This window comes from Pristis pectinata, chromosome 13, assembly GCF_009764475.1.
Source record: "Pristis pectinata isolate sPriPec2 chromosome 13, sPriPec2.1.pri, whole genome shotgun sequence".
In the NCBI taxonomy this organism is placed as follows: Eukaryota; Metazoa; Chordata; class Chondrichthyes; order Rhinopristiformes; family Pristidae; genus Pristis; species Pristis pectinata.
In genome coordinates this window covers 31,874,351-31,898,364 of record NC_067417.1, presented here as the reverse complement: position 1 = coordinate 31,898,364, position 24,014 = coordinate 31,874,351, and the positions used below count along the sequence as shown (strand labels likewise).

The following is a 24,014-nucleotide window of genomic DNA, read 5'->3' as shown; positions in this document are numbered from 1 at the left end:
GGTTAATCATGTGTAGTGGTAGGGTGGTCTCATGATTTGCTATTTAAATCGAATGTTCCATGAATAACAGACATTAGAAAAGCATGTTCTTATTGAGCAACAAGTTCCATACATTTTAAAGCTAATGCAGTTGCTCAGAATGTTTTATTGCATTAAGCTTTATGCTTATTAAAAAACATGCAGTTTTAATAGCATTTGTAAGTTCTGTTAGAATTGTTTAATTTTGTTCTTGAGGCAGTACTTTTTTTTCCCCATAGTTTAATGAACTACATTGCCTAGGAATTCTGGTGCACCTTATTGTGTGCACTAGATGGTCACATTAACATTTAGGTTGTTATTCTCACACTGTAAACGACCACTGTAAATGTCAATAGCATCCAAGGGTCAAGGCTGTGGCTGGGGCATGGGGGTAGTCAGAGCCCCAGCATGAATAAATGATGGTGGAGGTTAGGAAGGATGGATGGTGAAACAGGGCAGGAAAAGGTCAGGATGATTGAGGGATCACTAGGCTGATGGATGAGGTGTAGTGGGGGAGTGGTCAGGATCTTGGAATCATGAGATGAACGATGAAGCTAAGCTATTGATTTACGTGGCAGATATCTCAGTCCAGGGCTGTGCTGGGAAGACCATCATGGCAGGACTGTTGCCATGCCATTATCCCATGCACCCTTGATGAAAATCTTGTCAAAGGCTCCATGATCAGAAATGCCCAGTTGAATTTCCAGAATGATATGAAATGTCCCAGAAATAGTTGCAATTGCCTTCTACTGCAGGGGAAAAAAATCAATTTTCAATTTCAAAATTTTTAAGGGCAGTCTTACTCAAATTAATTTTTAGCCAAATGTGCTTAACATGAATTTCCCTTTACATATTTTTGCTCAGATATCTAAAATACAAACCCATTCATTATGCAACATCAGTCAGTTATTTCCAGTAAGCTGGTAATATTTTACCAGTGGATCTCACAGCACTCCTTTCCATTAAAATCAATGGAAGATTTGGCTCCATGGATACTTCCCCAGCAAATTCATAATGCAAGTGTCGAGCAATTAACCTAAGCTCTTGAGCCTAAACTAAATTCCATGGGTTTAGGCCACAGCATAGCAGAAGAAAAAGCTAACAGCAACTTGGAGATTTGGGGAACATCACCTTCGTTACCCAATATAATTCAGGCCATTATTTCTATCTCAATTAAACATTTTTCTTTCTTTACGGTTAGTAAATGAGGTCACAATGGGTATGAAGCCAGGAAAACATAAAATTATTTTCAAGATAAATCAACAGGGATCCAGAGGCATCTCTTAGGCAAAGATATTTGATCCTCATTTGGAAGGAAGTAGTGGTACTGATGTAAACAGTTCGTAAGAGCAAGCAACAGCACAGTGATCAAAGACTTACTGGACTGGAACATTGCAAACAAATTGGAGTCTTAGTATTCAACCAGTTAATCAACAGGACTACGAGAAGAATTAATCATATGTACTGTTCACCATGGAATAGTAAGGGTTTCATTCGCATGTTAAGAGATATCAGGATGGGAAAGGAAAAAACAGTGGCACAAAGCAAGACCTGGAATAAGTTTGCTAATATTGTGAACACAGAGGAGTGTGTAATTTAGCAGGAGGGAAATCCACAGCAGAATTAATGACATGGCTGAGAAATGGATAAGAGGAAAATTTGGGGCTGGAAATTCCTTTGCTCGTGAATGCATGTACTGATGGAGCTCAGGGGTGGTTGGGAATGCCAGTTTGCTGTGAGGCCACAGGGAAGCATTATTCCATGGATTGCAATGCATCACATGCAGCAGGGTTGTGAATCCTGGGACTGTAAACCAATCCTGGGTCTGTAGACTATTAACTTTCCTCGGATACCAAGTCTGATGAGTGTGTTAGGTATAGGATGCCATCTCCTAAACCACAACTTCACTTAAACATGCCACTTTGCACCAGGTTTCTCTCAGTATAGGGGGTCCTCCACCAATGGAAAATCAATTAGTTGAATGTGACCCCCTGAGACCCCCTTCCCCTGGGGCTGAGCTTATGATGTTCAGGACCTTCTAGGTGGATGACCTTGGGAACTTCCAGCTTGATTGATACTACTCTCATGAACACAAGCATACTGGATTAGTTAAGGAAAGGCCCTTTATGCAATGCTGGGGCAGGCTGGGGCTAGTCAAGGTGTGGTCCAGTGCTGGAGGCTCACCAATTATTGCAAACTACACTTGTACGCAGGATTTTGAAATGTTGATGAGGATTGTACCTCAGATGCAGACACACAGAGGCCTCCACTCATGGGCCTGTCGTGCTCCACAGTTTCCTGAAGCACACAATGTGCACTGGGAAGTGCAAATTGCATTTAAAATTAGTTTTATGTTCAAATTCTATTGAGTTGAAAATAAAATTGTACTAAAATTTTGAGACCATAATGCTGGAATTGAACAACAAGGATTATGGTACACTGGTAGAATTAAACCTTCATAAGTAGAGTTATACAACAAAAGAGTTACACTATAGTTGTCAATCAGAGCAACAAACAATCTATTGGAGGAACTCAGCAGGTCAAACAGCATCTGTGGGGGGAAAGGAATGTGTCTCCATGGTGTCACTCAGATTTTGCTGTCTCAAAACTTAAGGTTGTCAATTCCCTTGACCCATCTGTTCAATAAATATCCATGTGTCTCACTACACATTGGATTTCCTAAGTCATACCATTTTGACCATAGTAAAGTCCAGGAAAGTACTTCAGTGGGATCAAAACTAGAGACCTATGCAGAAGGATAGTTGTGAAAATGTTGCTTTAAGAGGAGAAAGAGTATACTGGCGCCTAGGATATAAAAGGATTGAAATAATGAATGTCCAGTGTGTTAACTTCCCTGCCCTGGGTCCCAGGTAGAACTACAATGCACAGGAACAGAAGTCAGGAACAAACTGGATCAGGCACTGAAGTTGCCAGGGATTATCTATGGAACAATGCAGTAGAGCAGTAAGATCTGATTCAATTTGCCCAATAACCTTAAAATGGTTGAAATAAAATAAAAGGAAGCTACACTACTATCACAGAAATATCATCCATAATAACTAGCCTCTAATTCAGATATTGGCTCTCCACAGCTTCCTTGTCAGAGCACTAAATGCTGGGCAGGCTAGCAGCTAGCATGCTGTATTCCTCAAACGGCCCATGTGCAACACCACACTAGAATGCCTAAGCATAAATATTTCAATCTGAATTGTTAAGCTTATGCATTTCACATCATCACAAAGTGTTTGTCTACATAAAAAGTGTTGTTCCTTAACTGAAAGAGACTGTACTTGTGATTGAAGGAGTTCAGGATTCCAGGGATGGTGGGTTTACATTATAAGAGATTGAGTAGATTATATCTGATGTTTCCAGAGTTTAGAAGCTTGGAGATCTCATTAAAACTACATTTATTTTTGCAGGGCTTGACAGGCTGATGCAGGGAGGAAATGTTCTCTGCCTGAGGAGTCTAGAAACAGGGGTCACAATCTCAGAATAAGGAGTATGCTGTTTAGGACTGAGCTGAGGAGATGATGAATCATTGGGACCTCTCTACCCTAGAGGACTATGAACATTTAGTTGTTGAGTTCATAATAAACAGAAATCAATGGATTTCTGGATATTAGGATGCCCTAACTACCTTTGGTCCAGTGTAGAGGAGAGCACATCGTGAATGTGGTACATTGGATCGGAAGAAGTGCAAGTGAACCTCTGCTGGAATCTCACCTGGAAGGCATGTTTGGGTCCCTAAATGGTGTGAAAGGAAGAGGTAAAAGACCAGGGGCTGCAGTATCTTGAATTTGCATGGGCAAATGCCACGAGAAGTGGGGTGGGCATTGGTGGAGACGGAAAGGGGAACCAGGGAGTCATGAAAGGAATGGTCCCTTCAAAATGCTGAAAGGGGAGGGGTTGAAGATAGCAGAGATTATGGAGAAATTGGAGGCTGGTGGAGTGGAAGGTGACGACAAAGGGGAACCCTATCTTTGGTCTGGGTGGGAGGAAAGGGGATGAGTGCAATTGAGAGCCCTGTCAACCAAGGTGGAAAGGAAGCAATGGTTAAGGAAAACATCTTGGAAGTACAGCTGCAACAGAACAGGAAGAACTGCGAAAATGCAATTAAATGCAGGAAGCAGGGTGAGAGGAGGAGTAGTAAAGTTAGCCGTGGGAGTCTTTGGCTTGTTTTATGCTACAAGCTTATTATGTGGAAATCACTTCAAACAATATTGCAGCGCACCAGCTGTACTGATAATAAATCAATTTGAAGAATACTTCTTACCGAGCACCAGCTTGATAGGTCCAGGTTCGGATTCAATATACTCTAACAGGACATGAGCTGCATCATCCCCCTTTCCTTTGGTGAGATCTAGAAGCTTTCGTGCCTGACATTGAAATATTAAACACAGCAAAAATAGTGTTGTATGAAATGACAGGAACTGTACAGCCCACACACATCAGCTACTCATATTCAAATGAATATATTGCGGCAGTGACGATGGCAAATAATTTTAATGATGCAAAAGACAATGACTTGCTAAGAGCCCTGACGGACACGAGTGTCTGAATCTTTCACAAGCTGCTGCTTCCAGTCAGAACACTGAACAAAACAATCAACTACATAAAATCACACCAAGAAATCCTGGCATTTTGGTATTCTTAGTTAGATGCAATCCTCTGCAGGCTTGTAGCACAAAGGTAAGAGTTGGAGAGCGTAGGGAGGGAGAAGGAAACAGAAATGGAGGAGTGACGAAGAAAATATTCAGGGAAACAAAAGAATCAAAAGCAAGCTTTAGAACATGAGGAGGAACATAACAAGGTTCAAGCACTGAGGGGAAAGTTGCAGATCATGGTTACTGCTGCTGAATTGGAAGTGATGGAGGATGCAGCAGGCAGGTAGCAGAGGAGTGGCAGTGTGTGCACAGCCGTACAGATCATTGAGTCATGCAGGAACTTGAAAGCAAGGATCTTAAAAGTCAATTCTACAATGGTATGAAGTGGGGGGTGGGGTGCTTAAACAGCATGAAAGGAACTTGGTAACAGACCACAAGAGAAGAAAGGCAGGTTGAGCAAAACACTACATCACCATATCTCTGTCTTAAGTGCCAGTCTTGAAGGTTGATGGAATAGAAGTCATGGATGGAAAGGTGCCTGTGGAAGCCAGGCAGAATAACAAAATAGTTATCAAGTGCCTTTGCTATCCCCTCACCTTTAAGTATAAAATTCACCCACGGTATCTGTGCTCTCACTCACTTTTGGACAATCCTTTAATGAAGGAGTTAGATTTCTCTTCATGCTAATTGATAATTATTTTCTCGTATTCTGTATTAAAAGTGCGGTTCCATTTTCTCGTCAGACATTTTTCAGATTGTTTCCAGCCAACCACAGGTCAGGACTATCTATCTGTTAGGCAGTAACAGCAATCATGGAGGACAAAAACACCTCTACAGCTAAGGGGCAGGGAGATGACGCTGGCAGGCATGGATTTACAGTAGGAAGGGTGGATGGGCAGCAATCGGTGAAACAGTTTGAGCACTTTTTGAGAAAGTAAGTGTTAGGAAGGGTGGGAGAAGAAATGGAAGCAGGCAGGAAACCTGAAGAGACTCAGCCTGATTAACGACTGTAGAAAGGAGAATGTTATAGAAGGAACAAAAACAAAGAAAATATGAAGCATCTGTACACAACTGTTCAGTTTTAAAAAGTATACACGACAATTAAATCAATCAAATATGTAACCCAAGCAGAATAAAGCTAAAAGATGGGATTTTATGTTAATTATAGAGCTGTCCAAACTGCTGTAAATTATAAGCATGTGAGAAATAAACCTACATTTCACAACTACTCTTACTGCCTCCTCTACATACAGCTGAGTTAATTATTTGTAGGACTGAGTCACAATCTGATAGCATGGTGAAACAATATTACATTTAAAAAATAGTACTTTCTTTCTGATTATAATCTACTTTTACAAAGATAACTGCAGCTTTTTTAAAAATTGCAAAAAGGTATCAATCTCAGATGTTTTTTTGATCCTTCCCTCTCATCAAACCGTTGTACAAAGTGGCATAGTTAATTCTTCCAGTTCACGTACCTGCTGGGAAGGTGTGTATATTGGCAATTGAATCTCATCACATTCGTATTTCGAAAAATGGCCACAGCCATGCAGAAGTGCTAATACAGCTGCAGTGCGTCCATGCAACTTTCTTACTAAGTCAGGTCTACGTTTTTGAAGAGTCTGGGAAGCCAGTGATGTAGCTGTAGATTTGTCAGTCTCTTCTGGAGGATTATAGTTCATCAGCAGTAAACCACTCAGCTGTGAGCTGTGAAAGATATTTTTCAAAACAACGATAAAAAGTTCGCAGGCTCTTGTCCCTTTGCAAATTATGACGTCAAGGAGATTACGACTGGAACTAAACAGATGTCGCGATAATTTCACAGTTTCATATTCTTCCCAATTTAGAAGATCCCATGCTAATAAATGATCAAGGATTGTCTCAAAGTTTTCTACTGAGCTTCTTCCGAGAATGGTGACGAATTGATATCTTTGTGCCTGAAGAAGCTGATCGGCGCTCATTCCACTTGCCGCTCTTACGTTAGGATTTTTTAATGTGGCGAGATAGCCTATTGAGGCAAAGAAATAAATCAATCATTAAGTTTTACTTACTGTTCCAACATCTCTGCCATAAAAGGCTGATGCAGCTGCTCTTTCACAATAAGAATTCAACACAATTGCTTGTTATGACAAAATGCCATCTTACATTACTGAACAGATTTTTTTTTCGAAAATAGTTGTTGCAAGAATTACTTTTCAGCGGGAAGTGAGTGACGAAATCCTCCTCAGCAGGCATGGGTAGCAAAGTCATCTGTCATTTTCAAAGTTCCTTAAATCTGCCAAAAGAATGGCTGATTATTAATGACATGAAATTAATGTGAAAAGGATACAATTGTAATAACTGATGAAAACGCTCAGTTTAAGGTTCAGTTAAAGTTAAGGAAAAACTCTTGTCAATCACAAAGCTTCCTTTTGATGCGATGATTAAATGCTACTGGATGAAAGGCTGTGAAGTCCTTGTTAGCTACAACAATTTCGGCCAGAGACACTTAAAAACAATTCAAATAGATGTAAATTTAAAAATTATTAAAAACATTAACAATACATATACTTAATTTCTCGTGTTTAGGCTATTTTTAATTAAAAATGAAGTGAAGATAAAGACGAAAAGACAAACCACTTACCAAAGACAAGAGTTGTCATTCTTACACCCACCTCGGCTGGTGCAAAGCTAAGAGGCCAGATGTAAAGTGCACTGGGCTCCTCAACTCAGGACAGCTTTTGCTCAATCCCTGGACTCAGTGCTGAGCCCAGTGGCAGAGCAGTAGTTTAGAGCTATGTCAACATTTCCAGGTTGCATTGTGCAGGAATGCGCTGACCTGCACAACACTGATAGCCAGCAGTTCTCTCTGAGACCACTGAGGTAAGTAAATTTATGCCCAATGTAAATTTTTCACCTTCACGTCTTCGAATGATAAATAAATCAACTGGATTCAGAGTACATAATTGAGCAGATCTGCTTTTCATTTGCAACAGAGATTAATTTTAAGAAGCAACTTTATTGGAGGCTCTGACTTCATATCCCCTCTGGAGACGCCTCAACAATAGTTCTGGCATGCCCCACTGTCATACCTTTGTAGACTATTATCATGCAGGAAGAGAAGAAACTCATCAGACATTGGTGGAATTGAAAGTCATTGCATGGCCATCTGATATTTATCTTCTCCCACAGGCAACACAGAATGCATGGAGGCATTAATGAGGTGATGTGCATTTGAAAACTGCACTTCCCCAGGCAGGCAACAGAAATGCTCCACTTATCATGATTCTTTCAATAGCTTAGAAGATGCTAATCATGTTCATCTTTCACAGTGGAAGATCAGATCAGGCAGCCATGGGATATCCCTTTAAAATTTATCAATTATAATCACTGGATTACTGGTGAATATTCCAGGAGAGATGAAGAAATCCATAGACTGTCATCGCAGGAATGCAACTTGCTCCATGGTCAGGATGCAATATATAAAACCTTTGATCCTTGCCAGTATGTTACAGATAACTTTTCCTACAGGTTTCTACCTCCCAGAGTGTAGACCTACAAGTGACAGCTTTTGAGGGACCCAGAACAGCAATGCTAGATTTGCAGCAATTTTCATGTTGCATGCACCAGTTTAAATCTGGCCTCTTTCACAACAAATGAAATCCAGTTAATAAATGTCTTATGGGTTATTAAACAACTCCCTGTTCACATGGGTAATAACTCCACCACTCTGACAACACATATGATGCTTTTCTCTTGCATAAAGATTCTAATATTAATCCTCTGCATCAATAAATCAGCATGAAATAAGTGAACCTTTTCCTAGATGACTGCAACCTCCATGAATAATGTATTCTGTTTTAATTCAGCAGAGGCCAACCTTGTCGTTTGCTAACACCAAGCTCCCACTATGTACCTACACATCAATATCCTAGAGCTCATCCTGGGTGCAAATTGACAGCCACCATCATGGGAAATGGAAAGGTGCTCATGTTCTATAAAAAATTTATGGGCCTGAGATGGCCATCATTTCGTGGTGATTAGCTCCAGGGAGCCATGCGAGAAACAGACTCACAGTGATTTGGTTAAATTACCTATATATTCCATTGTTAAATTAAAATATGTAATGAACACACACAAGCATACTTGCAAGACTTTCAAGTATTAAAATAGTTCGGCTGACTTAAGAAAATTATAACAACTTTATTTAGACTTCTCTGTGAATTGGTTCTGACTGGAACATTACCCAACAAGATAAAGATGATCTTTGAGATGGGCTGCCTAATCTATACCTAGAGATCATATCTTTGTGACCAGTGCTATTAATTAAACCACCAGAGAAAACGCAATATCAGTGGGATATTTCCTGTTGATTCGGACACTTGGAATGACATTGCCTTCTCTATACTGTACATACAAGAGCATATAGGAAAAGGATTGAGAAAGTATTGAAAGCTAGATAATTTAAATTAAGAACACATGTTATCAGAGCCATGAGCTAATTGTTATGGGGATAATAAAATCAGAGGGTTGGACTGTCCCAGCACATCGCATAATCTGGACCATAGAAAGGGCTCCAGATAAAATAATGGGGGGATGGATTCAGGTAGGGAAACTTAGGAAGGACAAAGCAATAGTTCAGGGGAGTGTTTGTGTATTGATAACCAGAATGCGATGGGAAGGGATAGAGCATATAAACACAAGAATACACCTGCAAATAATGTCAAAGAAGGGAAAAATGGAAGAAAGGCAAAATGAAAGGCTCTTTATCTGAATGCACACAGCATTCACAACAAGGTGCACCATTGCACCAAAGGCAGTTTAGAGAAGGTTTTCCAGGTTGATTCCTAAGAGGTTGTCGTATGAGGAAGGTTGAGTAGATTGAGCTCATGCACATTGAAGTTCAGAAGAATTAAAGGTGATCTTATTGAAAGTTACAAGATTCAGTTGAGGTTTAAAGGGTGGAAGCTGAGATAATGTTTCCCTCCCTGAACAACTCCAGGACCGGGGAACTGGTTTCTGAATAAGGTTCACCCATTTAAAATGGAGATGAAGAGTAATCTTCTCTCAGAGGGGTGTGAATCCTTGGAATTCTCTACCCAAGCTATCTGTGGAGACTGAGTCATTGAGTATTATCAAAAGTAAGATTGACATGCCTTTGGATTATGAAGAACAGGCAGCAAAGTGAAGCAAAGGCCAAGTAAGGCCAGCCTTGATTTTTTTGATTGGTGCAGCAGGATCAAGAGTTTAAATGGCCAATTCCTCTTTATGTGCCTTATACTCTTATGTAAGACCTCAGCTGGCATGTAGTATTGGAAGGGTAAATATGCTAACCTGGAGAATTAACCCCTTGTAGTAACGGAAGATATATAAAGACTGCACTGACAACTGTTCATTTCAGACTGGATAGTACCCACCCTTTCTTGAATGAAAACTAATGCTTTGTAGCTAAAATGTACTGCTGCTTGTCCAATCATGCCTAATTCTCCTTACCAATAACAGTGTTCCTCAAATCAATTAAACATACCACAGCCTATGTCAGTTTGGCCAACTCAGGCACTGCCACTACACTGGATCTAGGACCTTTGACCACATTGATCAGCTACTCCAGTGGCTGCTGTCAGATCCAGAAAGCCAAGGGAGAAACATACTCCTGAGAACAAAACAGGAATGTTAGCAGTGGTTATCAATAATTGTTTTTTTGGCGATACCCACTTATCCAGTTGACTGCAAATAGCATAACTATTTGCTATGCAAATAAAAAACAATGACTGCTATTTGTAATTAATTATCTTAATTCAAGAATTAGCAACAATATGGCATAAAAATCAATATGGCATATTGAAAAAACAATATGCAACTTAGTATCCTCCCTCTCACATCAGTGTAAATTTACTTCCGTCTTGCTTTCAAATTGATTTGCATTTTCTTTGGGGGCCAGTGTTAACGTTGATCTATTTTCCTCATTGATGCTTGTATAGAGTTCCTGGTAACACCTGCTAAAAATGTCAATAACAGAACACAATGGATATGATTTCAGTTCCACCTTAGTGACCTCCAAATGTAGCAGGTTTGAATTACTCTGTGGCAGTCACGTATCAAATTATCAGGATATTATTATTGTTGAGCACAGCCACCTCAACAAATTTAACAGTGAAAAGAGTTGTGATATGAATCTGGGTTTTGCTGGAGAGGTGGACATCAATTACCCTTTTGAACAGCTCGAAATAAGTTAGCAGAGAGTCTTTTTCTTAAATGGTTGCACACTGGATCATGCAGGTACTCCCACAGTGATATTGGGCAAGGAGTTTTGGGATTTTAAACCCAAAACAATGAAGGAACAAACTATATATTTTCCAAGTGTCATGGGTAGTATGTGACTTGGAGATGTTTTCCTCTTGTGGCTACTCCCCCTGCTTTTCTAGACCTAAGGGTTATGGGTTTAGGATTTGCAGCCAAAGAGATCTTGCTGAAATCCAGCAAAATACCTTGTACCTGGCTGCACTGTGTTGGGAGGTGGGAGCAGTGGATGTTTAAGGTGAGCTCCAGAGACAGTGATCAAGCAGGATATGTTGTCACAGATTACTTTGAATGTTCTTGGAATTATATTTGACTAGAAAAGTGATGAATATTCTATTACACTCCTGATTGAAGCCTTAGAGCTGGTGGTAAGGCTTTTGAGAAATGGGAGGTGATTCACTTGCTACATAACACTTAGCCACTGGCCTATTCTTAAACGTGTTCCAACTAAGCGTCTGGTTAATGTTGACTCCCAGGTATTATTTGTAAGGAATATGGAGATGATAATTTTCCTGAAGATGATCATTGCTTAAATGTGTGATAAAAATGTCTCTTCCCACTTACCCAGCCCTGGCCTGAAAGTTTTCTGGGAATTGTTGTGCATTTCATTAAATGAGGAGAACCAAGTATCGCACAATCACTACCAGGCATCTCTTCTTCTGACATTATGATGAGTGGAAGGTAATTTGTGAAGATGAAGCCCATTGTGATCATGAAGCCCACTGTGATCATATATTCAGTATTTTTGGCTGAAGATAGCTGCTATCACTTCATTCTTGTCTTTTGCATTCACAAACTGGCTCTTCTGTCATGGAGGAGCTAGATGTCCTTGTACCTCTTCATCCAGTCAGCTGTTTAACTGACCATCATCATTCATGGCTAGATAGAGCTTGATTGTGAAGATTAAATCTAATTTGTTGTTCATGAGCTCATTTAGCGCTAAGGCTACATTGTTATGCATGGCCATTGTCTAAGTATAGCTTTACCAGTTTATCCCCTCATTTACAATACATTTAGCGCTGACCTTGGCTTGTTTTTACTTATTTCACTAGTTAGCCCTCTGCCTTGATAGTAATTGTTGACGGATATGCCAGACAATGGGGTAATTGTAGGGGAATAGGATTCTGCCATTGTCGATGGCACAGTTTTGAGCATCAAGATCAATTCCTAGATTATGCCACTTGGTTTGGTGCTACACAACAAGATGGAAGGTGTCCTCATTATAAAAAGGGGATTCCACAAGGTGATAATCAATCATCCCAATTCCGTTCTGGGTAGATGCATCCGTGACAGATTGGCAAGCAGAAGGTCAAGTAGGACTTTCTCTTGGTTCTCTCACCCACCCATCACATCTAGCAGCAGTGATCTTAAGATCATTGTTCGCTCAATCACCCTTGATAATGGATACTTGATAGGTACAAAGAACTGAGCCCCACTGACTTGTGCAAAAAAAATTGCTAAGGCCATGTCTAAATAATATCCTACATTATTCTTGTTCTTTATCTGCCAAATTTAAATAAAATTAGAAATAATATGCAGAATTAGTAAAAGAAAAAATAGTAATTAATAATTGGCAATTCTTTTCCTAAAATTCAAAAATAATATTTATAAACTGAAAATACTTTCGATTGGATGATGCTTCCAAAAATAAAGAATAATTATAATCAGTTCACCCACTTTTACATTTTAACTGGAAAGCCCCCAGTCAAAAAATACTACCCTCAAAACACCTCCAATGCACAAAGTGAAAACAAGTGAGTGTACCTGGGTTATGCAGTCTGCCCAACAGCACAAGGGACAGAGGTTTGCATGGAATTTAAATCTAACCATTTTTGGAGGGGCAATTTCAATAGGTGCTCATGACGTACAAATACCCATCCACAGAGTGCTCAATGATTTTTTGATGGGATTAGAGGGTCATGACCTTCTGGACCATCTCCCTCTGTGGAATTCCTTGTGGGGAAATTACACAGTTCAAAAGCATTTCTATTCTATTTGCATAATTCAGTATCAACAAATATAAATTCTCCATACATGTGAAATACAACAGGAGTAAAAAAGTCTTGGGGCTTCTGAGTTCACTTAAATGACAGAAGTACATTCTTTAATAGGTTCATTGATCTAGACCAGAAAGTTGGGAGCTTTGACTACAGTGTGTGACAAGATGAGACTGTCAATGAGGAGATAGGGATTTCCAGAACTCTTAGCCAATCACAAACTTCAGTAATTTTGTCATGTGAATAATTACTCAAACAACGTGGAGCAACTTCCACTTATACAGCAACTCTTACACTTGGGTGATTCCCAGGAGTGTAATTAATGAAATTAAAATTGGCACCGAGTAATGTTAAGAAGATAATAGGGCAGAAGGCCAAAAGCTTCATCAGAGTGGCAGAGTTTAAGGAGTGCCATAAAGAAAGAAATAAGATTTTGGGAAGGAATTGCAGATCTCAGAGCTTTGATAGTTGAAGTCATGACTGTGAATGGTGGAGTATATTAATTCAGAGATAGCAAGGGTTAAGAATTGGTAATCAAAGGATTGCAGATGCTGGAAATCTGAAAGATAAACAGAAAATGTGAGAAAGACTTAACAGGTCAGGCAGCATCTGTGGAAAGAGAAATAGAGTTAACTTTTCAGGTTAAAGGCCCTTCATCAGAACTGAGAAAGAAAGAAACAAGTTAATTTTAAATTGCAGAGAGGGTTGGAGAGGGGTGGATAAGGCAAAGGTTCAGCTGAAAAGTCTGTCTGGCTCCTTGGATGGTGGGAAGGGGCGAAATAAAAGGGCAGGTGTTATGGGAAAGCACTGCGAGAAGGGGAGTGGTTGGTGAATAAGAAAGAGCAGATCGGCAAAGGGAACATCCCACTAGAATGATGAAAGAGGATGGGAAGATGTGTCTGGTGATGCAATTTTGATGAAAGAGATGGAAGATGTGAAGGATGTTTCAGTGAACGTCGAGGCTGGTGGGGTAGAAGGTGAGAGCCAAGGAAACTCCATCCTTGCTTTGTCTGGGAGCAGTGCAATTGAAGGCAGAGGGGTGGAAAATGGTACTGGTTTATTATTGTCACTTGTACCAAGGTACAGTGAAAAACTTGTCTTGCATACGGTTTGTACAGATCAATTCATTACACAGTGTATTGAGGTAGTACAGGGTAAAAACAATTACAGAATACAGAGTAAAGTGTCACAGCTACAGGGAAGTGCATTGCAGGTAGACAATAAGGTGCAAGGTCATAATGAGGTAGATTGTGAGGTCAAGAGTCCATCTCATTGTATAAGGGAACCATTCATTAGTCTTATCACAGTGGGATAGAAGCTGTCCTTGGGCCTGGTGGTATGTGCCCTCAGGCTCCTGTATCTTCTGCCTGATGGGAGAGGAGAGAAGAGAGAATGACCCAGGTGGGTGGGGTCTTTGATTATGCTGGCTGTTCTATCAACCATAGCAGAAGGGAATTCATGGTTAAGGGAAAAGGATCACATTTCAGGGGCACCTGAGTGGAAAGACATGTAATTGGAAAGATAGGATGGTGAGAAAGGAACCAGGAACCGGGAGATGGAGGGGAGATGATAGGTGGGCAGACAAGGAGAGAAAAAAAGGCAGATGGAGCGAGGTGGGGTGAGGGGAGGGTGAAGATGGAGACAGCTGGGAGGGTGATAAGTGGGAAAACAAACACTACCTGCTGAAATCTGATAAGTAAGGCATGTGAAAGTATTTTTCAAGTTCCGTATGTGCAGTGAGCAATACCAGCGCAGTACTGCCCACCCTTCCACCACCCAATCTGCAACTTCAGACTAACTTGTTTTCCAACTTTCCCAGTCTTGGTGAAGGGTCTTTGACCCGAAACATTAAGTGCTTCTCTTTCCACAGATGCTTCCTGATCTGCTGAGTGATTCAAGGATGTGTGTAAAATGGGGCAAGTGGGTCACAGATTTCCCCCCAGTCCCTGTATGCACTTATGCACACACACTTACACACACACAATTACCTAATAACATTAACAATGTCCATGTGTCCCCCTGCAATAAAAACAGCAAACTTAAAGTCTTGCATAAAGTCCCGAAAGTAGACATTTCTCATAGGGCATGAGAAAATTACAGATTTAGGGAGGATAAGGACACACAGGGATTAGAAAAGCAAGTTGAACATTTTAAAGAGGGAGCCAGTGTGGGTCAGGAAGCAGAGGTTATGGGTTAGGGATACTGCCTGAGTTACAACACGGGCACCAGAGTGTTGGATAAGAAGCTGGCAGAAATGAGAACGGTCGAGATTGGTCTGAACTACTCGGGAATATTCCGAGGTTCAGGATTCTTCAGCAAAAGGTGAATGTGGGGACTTACCTCGCTGCAATATATGCTTGTTCCCCTGTTGCCCTCCAACGATGCGAAAACGGCAGACCCAAACTTCCTCTTTTTGGTGGAGATGGTGTTGCGAGATTCGTGGCCCACAGCCTTCCTGCTCTGGTGACAACGCCTCTGCTACGGAAGTTTAAATGCTCAGCGGAGGAAGCGGATCGGCAGGCGGAGTAAAAGTGGATTTCTGCCAACTCTTAAACCAAGCGCGCTGGTCCCGTCCCTGCGGGAGCTGCTGCTTCTTCACAAAGCATTCAGGCCATCGAGGAGTTCACTTGCATCAACGTCCCGCTGATCATCGTGGGGCTGCTCGCCCCTTCACTACATCCCGTTTGTTGAATGCATTGGCTATATAAATGAAGCCAGTTTACAACTGTGCAGAGATAATACACTCCTACGTTTCCGGGGGAAAGCACCCTATCCAAAGGCACTGCCAGTATGGGCTGACTTACTCATGCTCCAGAGTTTCCTGTTTTTATTTCAGAGTCCAGCGTATGCAGGGTTTCTTTGCGTTTATTTAAGTAGCGGCAGAAGATAGAGCATCTATGCTTAATTTTGTCCTTTAAATAAATGGTTCTGCCCTTGCACTCTCTGGAAAGCATCTTCATTTATTCAAAGCTTTTTTTCAATTGCATTGGTACCATGGGAGAATAGGTCCCCTTGAAGATCAGCATCGCCTTCTGGGTGTGGAGCCACAGGAGATGGGCAAGATTTATAGTGAATATTTCTCATCAGTTTTTACTGTGAAGAAAATGATGGATGCAAATGAAATGAGGGAAATGAATGATGATGTACGAATTACCAGGGAGGAGGTATTGGCAGCCTTAAAATTCACTAAGGTGGATGTCCCCAGGACCCAACCGATTGCATCCTCGGACCTTGTGGGAACCTAGGGAAGAAACTGCAGATGTACTTAGAAACATAGAAAACCTACAGCACAATTCAGGCCCTTCGGCCCACAAGGCTGTGCCAAACATGTCCCTACCTTAGAAATTACTAGGCTTACCCATAGCCCTCCATTTTTCTAAGCTCCGTGTACCTATCCTAAAGTCTCTTAAAAGACCCTATCGTATCCGCATCCACCACCGTTGCCAGCAGCCCATTCCGCGCACTCACCACTCTCGGAGTAAATAAATTACCCCTGACCTCTCCTCTGTACCTACTCCCCAGCACCTTAAACCTGTGTCCTCTTGTGGCAACCATTTCAGCCCTGGAGTAAAGCCTCTGACTATCCACACGATCAATACCTCTCATCATCTTATGTTCTGGCTAATGTTGTACTGTTATCTAAGAAGGGCAGCAAAGACAAGCCAAGGAACTACAGGCCAATGAGGTTGACATCAGTGGTGGGAAGTTATGGGAGGGGATTCTGAGAGACAGGATCTATCAACATTTGTATAGGAAAGGTGTAATGAGAGATAGTCAGCATGGCTTTGTGTGTGGGAAATCGTGCCTGGCCAATCTCTTAGAGTTTTTCGAAGAGGTAACCAAGAGGATACATGAGGGTGGGACAGTGGATGTTGCCTATATGGACCTTAGCAAGGCCTTTGACAAGGTCCCACATGGCAGGCTAGTCTGGAAGGTTGGATCACACAGAATCCAGGGAGAGATAGCTAATTAGATTCGTAATTGGCTCAATGGTAGGAAGCAGGGAGTGATGGTTGAAGGTTGTTGCTCAGACTGGAGGCCTGTGACTAATGGTGTGCCACAGGGGTCGGTGCTGGGACCTTTGTTGCTCATTATTTATATAAGTGATTTGGATGGGAACATACAAGGCATGGTTAGGAAGTTTGTGGATGATACTAAAATAGGTGGTATTGTAGACAGTGAAGAAGGTTGTCAAAAATTACAGGGGGATCTTGATCAGCTAGGTAAGTGGGCGAAAGATTGGCAGATGGTTTTCAATTCGGGTATGCGAAGTAGTGCATTTTGGTAAGCCAAACCAGTGAATGGTTGGGCCCAGGGGAGTGTTGTGGAACGGAGGGACTAAGTACATAGTTCGCTGAAAGTGGTGTCACAGGTAGACAGGGTGGTAAAGAACACGTTTGGCATATTGACCTTTGTCGGGCATTTATAGGTGTTGGCACATTATGTTGCAGTTGTCTAAGTCATTGGTGAGACTGCACTTGGAGTATTGTGTACAGTTTTGGTCACCCTGTTATAGGTAAGACATGATTAAACTGGAAAGAAGGGAGAGAAGATTTACGAGGATGCTGCCAGGACTTGAGGTCCTGAGTTATAGGGAGAGGCTGAGCCGGCTAGGACTTTACTCCTTGGAATGTAGGAGATTGAGGGGTGACCTTATAGATGTGTTAAAAATCATGAGGGGTATATATACAGTATGAACACACACAGTCTTTTTCCTAGGCAAGGGGAACTAAAAGGGCATAGGTTTAAGGAGAGAGGTGAAAGATTTAAAAGGGACCTGAGGGGCAACTTTTTGACACAGGTGGTGGTGCATGTATGGAAAGAGCTGCCCAAAGAAGTAGTTGAGGCAGGTACAATAACAACATCTGGAGAAGTACATGGATATGAGGGGTTTAGAGGGATATGGGCCAAACGCAGGCAAATGGGACTAGCTTGGTGGGTGCCATGGTTGGCATAGATGAGTTGGGTCAGAGGGCCTGTTTCCATGCTCTATTACTCTATGACTCTATGCCTTGCTAATTGACCGATCCAGACAGAAGACTCAGACCCATTGGTCACGAAACTTGCAGTAGCCAGTAAGTTCTTTGAATGTTGTATTGTAATGTTGTTACCACTGATTAATCTTTACATGTGAGGAGCTGCTTCCAGATACCAATGGTATGTTTCCAGCAAATGCTTGATAATCTCCGGTCCATGGGCGTACCTGTACACAACATCCAAATCCTCGTACCTGTACACAGCATCCTAACCCTCGTACCTGTACACAGCATCCTAACCCTTGTACCTGTACACAACATCCTAACCCTCGAAACCTGTACACAACCTCCTAACCCTCGTAACCTGTACACAACCTCCTAACCCTCATACCTGTATACAGCATCCTAACCCTCGCACCTGTTAACAACACCCTAACCCTTGTACCTGTACACAACATCCTAACCCTCGTAACCTGTACACAACATCCCAACCCTCGTACCCGTACACAACATCCTAACCCTCATAACCTGTACACAACATTCTAACCCTTGTACCTGTACACAACATCCCGACCCTCGTACCTGTACACAACATCCTGACCCTTGTACCCGTACACAACATCCTAACCCTCATAACCTGTACACAACATCCCAACCCTCATAACCTGTACACAACATCCTAACCCTCATAACCTGTACACAACATCCCAACTCTCTTACCTTTACACAACATTCTAACCCTTGTACCTGTACACAACATCCCAACCCTCGTACCTGTACACAACATTCTAACCCTCGTAACCCTCAACCATCCATCTAACCAGTTCACAAGTGTACTACGGTCTCTGTATCAATCACGAACTCTAGCAGCATCTTCTGTTGGCTCATAACTTCTTTAAGGTTCATCCTAAATTTCTAATATTCATGTCCTTTCGTTAAAACCCTCAGAATACTGGACACATTCTATTTCTGTAATACGCATGAATGTGAGTGAACCTTTAAGAACTGTGTGCACCATGTGCTATAATTTTTGATACATTGTTGTACCAGCCACTGCTGTTAGCTGAGTGTTGACTACCGTTCAATAAAGGATATTTTGTTAGGAGCTCTGTCATTGTTATTTGCCCAGGGGAAGAGCATCACAAAAGACCCATCCTAATTTTAAACATCATTATCAAATAATTTATGGAAACATTCTCAATTTTTCAAGTGCTTAGTCCAGAAGGTATGTTAAACTGGAACTCTTATTGGGAGAGATCTGGTGAGGGGAATTTAGAAAGTTGAAAAAAGGACAAGATGATAGTGCAAGGTAGCGACATGGGTAATGATAACTAGAGTGTGTCAGGAGGGGCAGAGCATACAAACATTAGGCTGGAGATAAATGCTAAAAAAAGACAATATTAAAGGCTTTTTATTTGAATGCATGCAGCACTTATTGTAAGAGAGGGGAGTTAATGGCACAGTTAGAAATAAATGTGCATTATCTGAGTCATTGCTGAAATGTCTTTGCAAAGTGACCAGGGTTGGGTATTAAATATTTCAGGATATTTTAGAAGATAAAAGGTAAAATGGAAAGGCAGAGGGAGGTATCCCAATAATAAAGGCAATAAAGAGAAAGGACCTTAATTTGGAATATCAATGTTCAATGCCAACCCATTCTAAACTTAGGTAGGCAGGGGAAACACTTGTTCCACAATGCTTGTTAGCAGAATGAGAGGTAATCTCATTGAACCAGAAAAAGATTATGATGCGATTTGGTCAGAGAGATGCAGGGTTGATGATTCCTCTATCTGGTGTGCGGCATGGTAGTGTAGTGGTTAGCGCGATGCTATTACAGCGCCAGCGATTGGGGTTTGATTCCCGTCGCTGTCTGTAAGGAGCTTGTACGTTCTCCTGTGTCTGTGTGGGTTTCCTCCAGGTGCTCCGGTTTCCTCCCACGTTGCAAAGATGTACGGGTAGGTTCATTTGGGTGCAAAATGGGCAGCGTGGACTCGTTGGGCCAGAAGGGCCTGTTACCATGCTGTAAATAAATAAAAAAAAATCAAGGATCACAATCTCAGAATAAGGGACTAACCATTCAGGCCTGAAGAAATATCTTGATCCAGATTGTGATGAATCTTTAGAATTCTCTGCCCAAAAAAGCCCAGTCACTAAGTATATTTGATACAGAGCTTGATAGATTTTTAGATATAAAAGAGAATCAGGATATGAGATTAGTACAAGAAAATGATGGTGAGGTAAATGTCGGAGCAGGGATGATGGACTGAATAGCTTCCTCCTGCTTCTAGTTTTTTATGTTCTTATATGTTTATCCTTACAAAAATATAGCAGTTCAGCCCAGAACCACACACAGTTCTCCAACTATAATCTTACTATAATATTTATGTATCAATTCACCATTCCATTGAGACTTCTATATTCCATCTCTTCTCATAGAAAACATGCTATTAACTTTTTTAAAATTTCATACTTGGGTACTGTTTTTATTGTCTTGTGGACCTGGACCCACAAATCTTCCTGATTTTTAATATTACCTAAAGTATAGCTATTCTTTTTATTTAGTTTAGCAAATGGCACCTCCTCACTTTTGCCAGCATGGAATTACATTTGCTATGTTGTTTGCCCATCACTGTATTTTATCAATATCGCCCTCCTATGGTCCTCAGACATACTTACAATGAGTCTCATTTATTGCTGGCAAATTCAGTCCTCTCTTTCTCCAGTCGCAGACACAAGGCATTGATGTGCCAAGGGACAGGATTTCCAGAACAGAACCTCGTGGGATATCATCCATAATGTGAGCATTTGTCACATAAAAGGTGAATCTGAGAAATTAATAGTGAAAAACAAGGAGACAGCAGATGAATTGTATAGATTTTTACATCAGTCTTCAACATGGAAAAAACAAAAAGTATTCCAGAAATTAGCTGTAAATTGTGAATTGGAAAGGAAGCGAAGAATTCAGGAATATTACAATCACCAAAGGAGTGGTACTGAACAAACTGTTGGAGCTATGGGCTGACAGAGTCCGAATGGAGTTCATCACAGGGTCAGAAGAGGTTAGTGAAGTAGCTGAGGTGTTGGCTTTAAGTTTCCAAAATCCCTCAGATTTGCAGAAGGTTCCATTTGATTGAAAAATAGCGAATGTAATTCCTTTATGCAAAAATGGAGAGAGACAAAATAGAATCCTTTGAGGATGAAACACATACAATGAATGGGTTCAACATCTAGAATATAGAACATAGAATCAGAATCAGGTTTAATATCACTGACTTACATGACGTGAAATTTGTTGTTCCTGAAGTCCACAATCAATTCTTTGGTCTTGCTGACGTCGAGTATGAGGTCATTACGATACCACTCAACCAGCCAAACTACCTCACTCTTATACGTATGTCTCCTTGTTGCCATCTGAGAGCTTACCAACAGCGGTGGCGTCATCTGCGAATTCATAGATGGTGTTTGAGCTGTGCTTAGCCACACAGTCATGAGCGTAGAGAGAGTAGAGCAGTGGGCTAAGCATGCATCCTTGAGGTGCACCTGTGATGATTGTCAGCAAGGAGGGAATGTTATTACTGATCTGCACTGACTGTGGTCTCCTGATGAGGAAGTTGAGGATCCAGTTGCAGAGGGAAGAACAGAGGCCCAGGTTTTGAAGCTTGGTGATTAATACTGAGGTGATGATGGTGTTGAACACCGAGCTGCAATCAATAAGCAACAGAACAGTACAGCACAGGAAAAGGCCCTTCAGCCCATGATATTGTGCTGAACTAATTAAACTAGTAAGTAAATACCTAACTAAGCTAGTCCCTTCTGCTAACACAGGGTCCATTCTCTGTATATTCATGTGCCTATCTAAGACCCTCTTAAATGCCTCTATTGTATTTGCTTCCTCTACCATCCCTGGTAGCGCATTCCAGGCACCCACCACTCCCTGTGTAAAAAACTTACTTCGCACATCTCCTTTGAACTTATCTCCTTTCAACTAAATGCATGCCCTCTGGTATTAGGCATCTATCATGGGGAAAATGTTAAACTCTATTACAGGTGACCCCCACATTGTGGGGTTGGGGAGGGGTTGTGTTCCTAGACAACTGCCCATATCACAACTTTCCGTAACGTGAAGCCACATCATTGGCGAATGTGTCAAGAAATGCAAGTTGGAAAATAATAAATCTGTGTTTTTTTTACTTCTTTTCACATAAATTTTGTGAGGGAGAATTTTTATTCTGTATCTCAGATTTTTTGGTAGTGATCTATGAACTCCATAAGGGCAAATTTCTGTTACCTCATGTGGGAGAATCTAGAACGTTGTTTAACTACGGGTCAGAGATCACTCAGTTAAGACAGAGATGACTCAAAATTATTCCTCTCAAAGGATTGTGTGTCTGTGTAACTCTCTTTCTCAAAAGGCAATAAAAGCAAGCCTATGAGTATTTTTAAGACAGGTAGATAAGAGGGTGAAAGTTTACTGCAGATAAGCAGGAATACAGCATTAATGTTACGGTGAGATCAGCCATTATATTATTAAATGGAGCTGGAGGCTTGAAGGGACTGAGTGGCCTTTCCCTGTTCCTACTTTGTATGTACCAGTCTAAGAATCACAACAATCACTCCTATTGTTTCCTAATTTCTGCCCAATTTTGAACCAACTTTGCTACTCTTCCACAATTCCATATCCTGCAATGTGTTCAGATAGTCCCCGATGATACCATGTAAAAGATGTTCGGAAATGCATACCACATTTGCTGTACTTCCCCCATTCATCAAGTGTTCCAACTCGAAAGACTCTAGTGCATTTTTCAAACAGAATCTTCAATTCTGAATTCAATGTTGACTGCTTCTAATATTTATTTTTCTTCAAGCAATTTAACAATTTCAACTAATGGTGGCATAGATTAGCACTTCAGTGAAATCATTTTTGAAACTTTTAGAGAGAGGGCAGGAGTAAAGCAGAATTCTTTGTTAGTAAGATGCATAATATATAAGTGTTGAAATGAACAATATAAATGCATGAAAGATAAGTGATTAAATCATGGTTGCCTACTGAATGATTTATGTGTGGAATACATTTCTGGCTGACTTTTAACAACATCTCCCATATTAATATGGAATATGCCCAGCAAATAAAAACTGAAAGGTTCACTGACTTTGAAAACCACTCACAGCATAGTAATGGAAGATCCATTCATCCAGCAATTGTGCTGAACTTGATGGTCCATAACTTTACTTTGCCTCTTCTAAACCTTTACCAATTTGAGGAATTGTCCACTATCTTTACTCACTGTTTTGTCTGATCAATAGACATACTAGGCAGAAGATTATTAGGGGCTTGGCAATGTACACAACAAGATAACTAAAAATATGGCAAGCCTTTGCTGCATCTTACTGGTTGTGGTGTCATAGGCTCCTTAGTATTGCTACTTACTTAGCCCAACTCACAGAGATTCAGCTACAAACAGAACATCCTTATTAAAGGGAGTGAACTCTCAGCTAACTTAGTCCTGGAAATAGAGGAAACTTGGATGAACCAGCTCTCTCTCATGGCCTGAATAGATGATAGACTCTTCCTCTAAATTGGTATGAAAGTGGAATATGCTTCCAGAAGACATGGTTGGGGGACATAGGAGAAGGGACCTATGCACACGAGGAAGAAAAGAATCAATAATATGCTGATGAAGTCAAAGAAGGCTTGAATGGATCATAAAGGCTGTTATAACAAATTAGGTTGAATGTCTTGTTTCTGTGATATGCATCCAATATTATTAAGTCCTTGCAGTGGGTTTGGAACCTATCACCTTCTGACACAGATGTGTTTACTGTAATCTTAATTCTGACAACTATGCACGTCAAATATTAATTATTGCTCAGGTATGATGTCAAAGTTGAACATATAACACAATTTGAATTGGTTCAGATGAATTCACTGCCTTTATTAACTGCTCTGTAGCTCCTACTCTCTGCATTTGTTCTTCTCTTGTGTCTCCAGCTCTCCTCATTCATTTATATGACCCACACCGTACGGAAAACAGGCCCTTTGTCCCTACCTGTCCATGCTGACCAAGTTCCTTAACTGTGCTAGTCCCATTTGCCTGCAATTGGCCCAGATCTCTCTAAACCTTCTAAGCCTATATAAATGA

The 24,014-nt window shown here is 41.0% G+C and overlaps 1 protein-coding gene across 10 annotated transcripts in view; it reads right to left on the bottom strand.

The window, feature by feature from the left end:
• The window catches only part of nod2 (nucleotide-binding oligomerization domain containing 2), a 31,407-nt gene extending 15,747 nt beyond the window's left edge, over positions 1-15,660 (bottom strand). For 8 of the 10 annotated variants that reach the window (XR_007957360.1, XR_007957363.1, XR_007957362.1 and 5 more), the window contains exons 1-4: positions 15,239-15,660; positions 6,815-6,897; positions 6,101-6,630; positions 4,292-4,394 (exon numbers count right to left, since the gene is read on the bottom strand). Coding sequence is in view for 6 of the 10 variants with exons in the window: in XM_052028518.1 (XP_051884478.1) it covers positions 4,292-4,394; positions 6,101-6,630; positions 6,815-6,872 (691 nt within the window). In the remaining 4 variants the exon portion in view is untranslated. Of the gene's footprint in view, positions 1-4,291; positions 4,395-6,100; positions 6,631-6,767; positions 6,898-15,238 lie in introns of those variants that run through there. The other 2 variants (XM_052028522.1, XM_052028521.1) reach the window with 2 other exon arrangements.
• Positions 15,661-24,014: the final 8,354 nt, after the last annotated feature.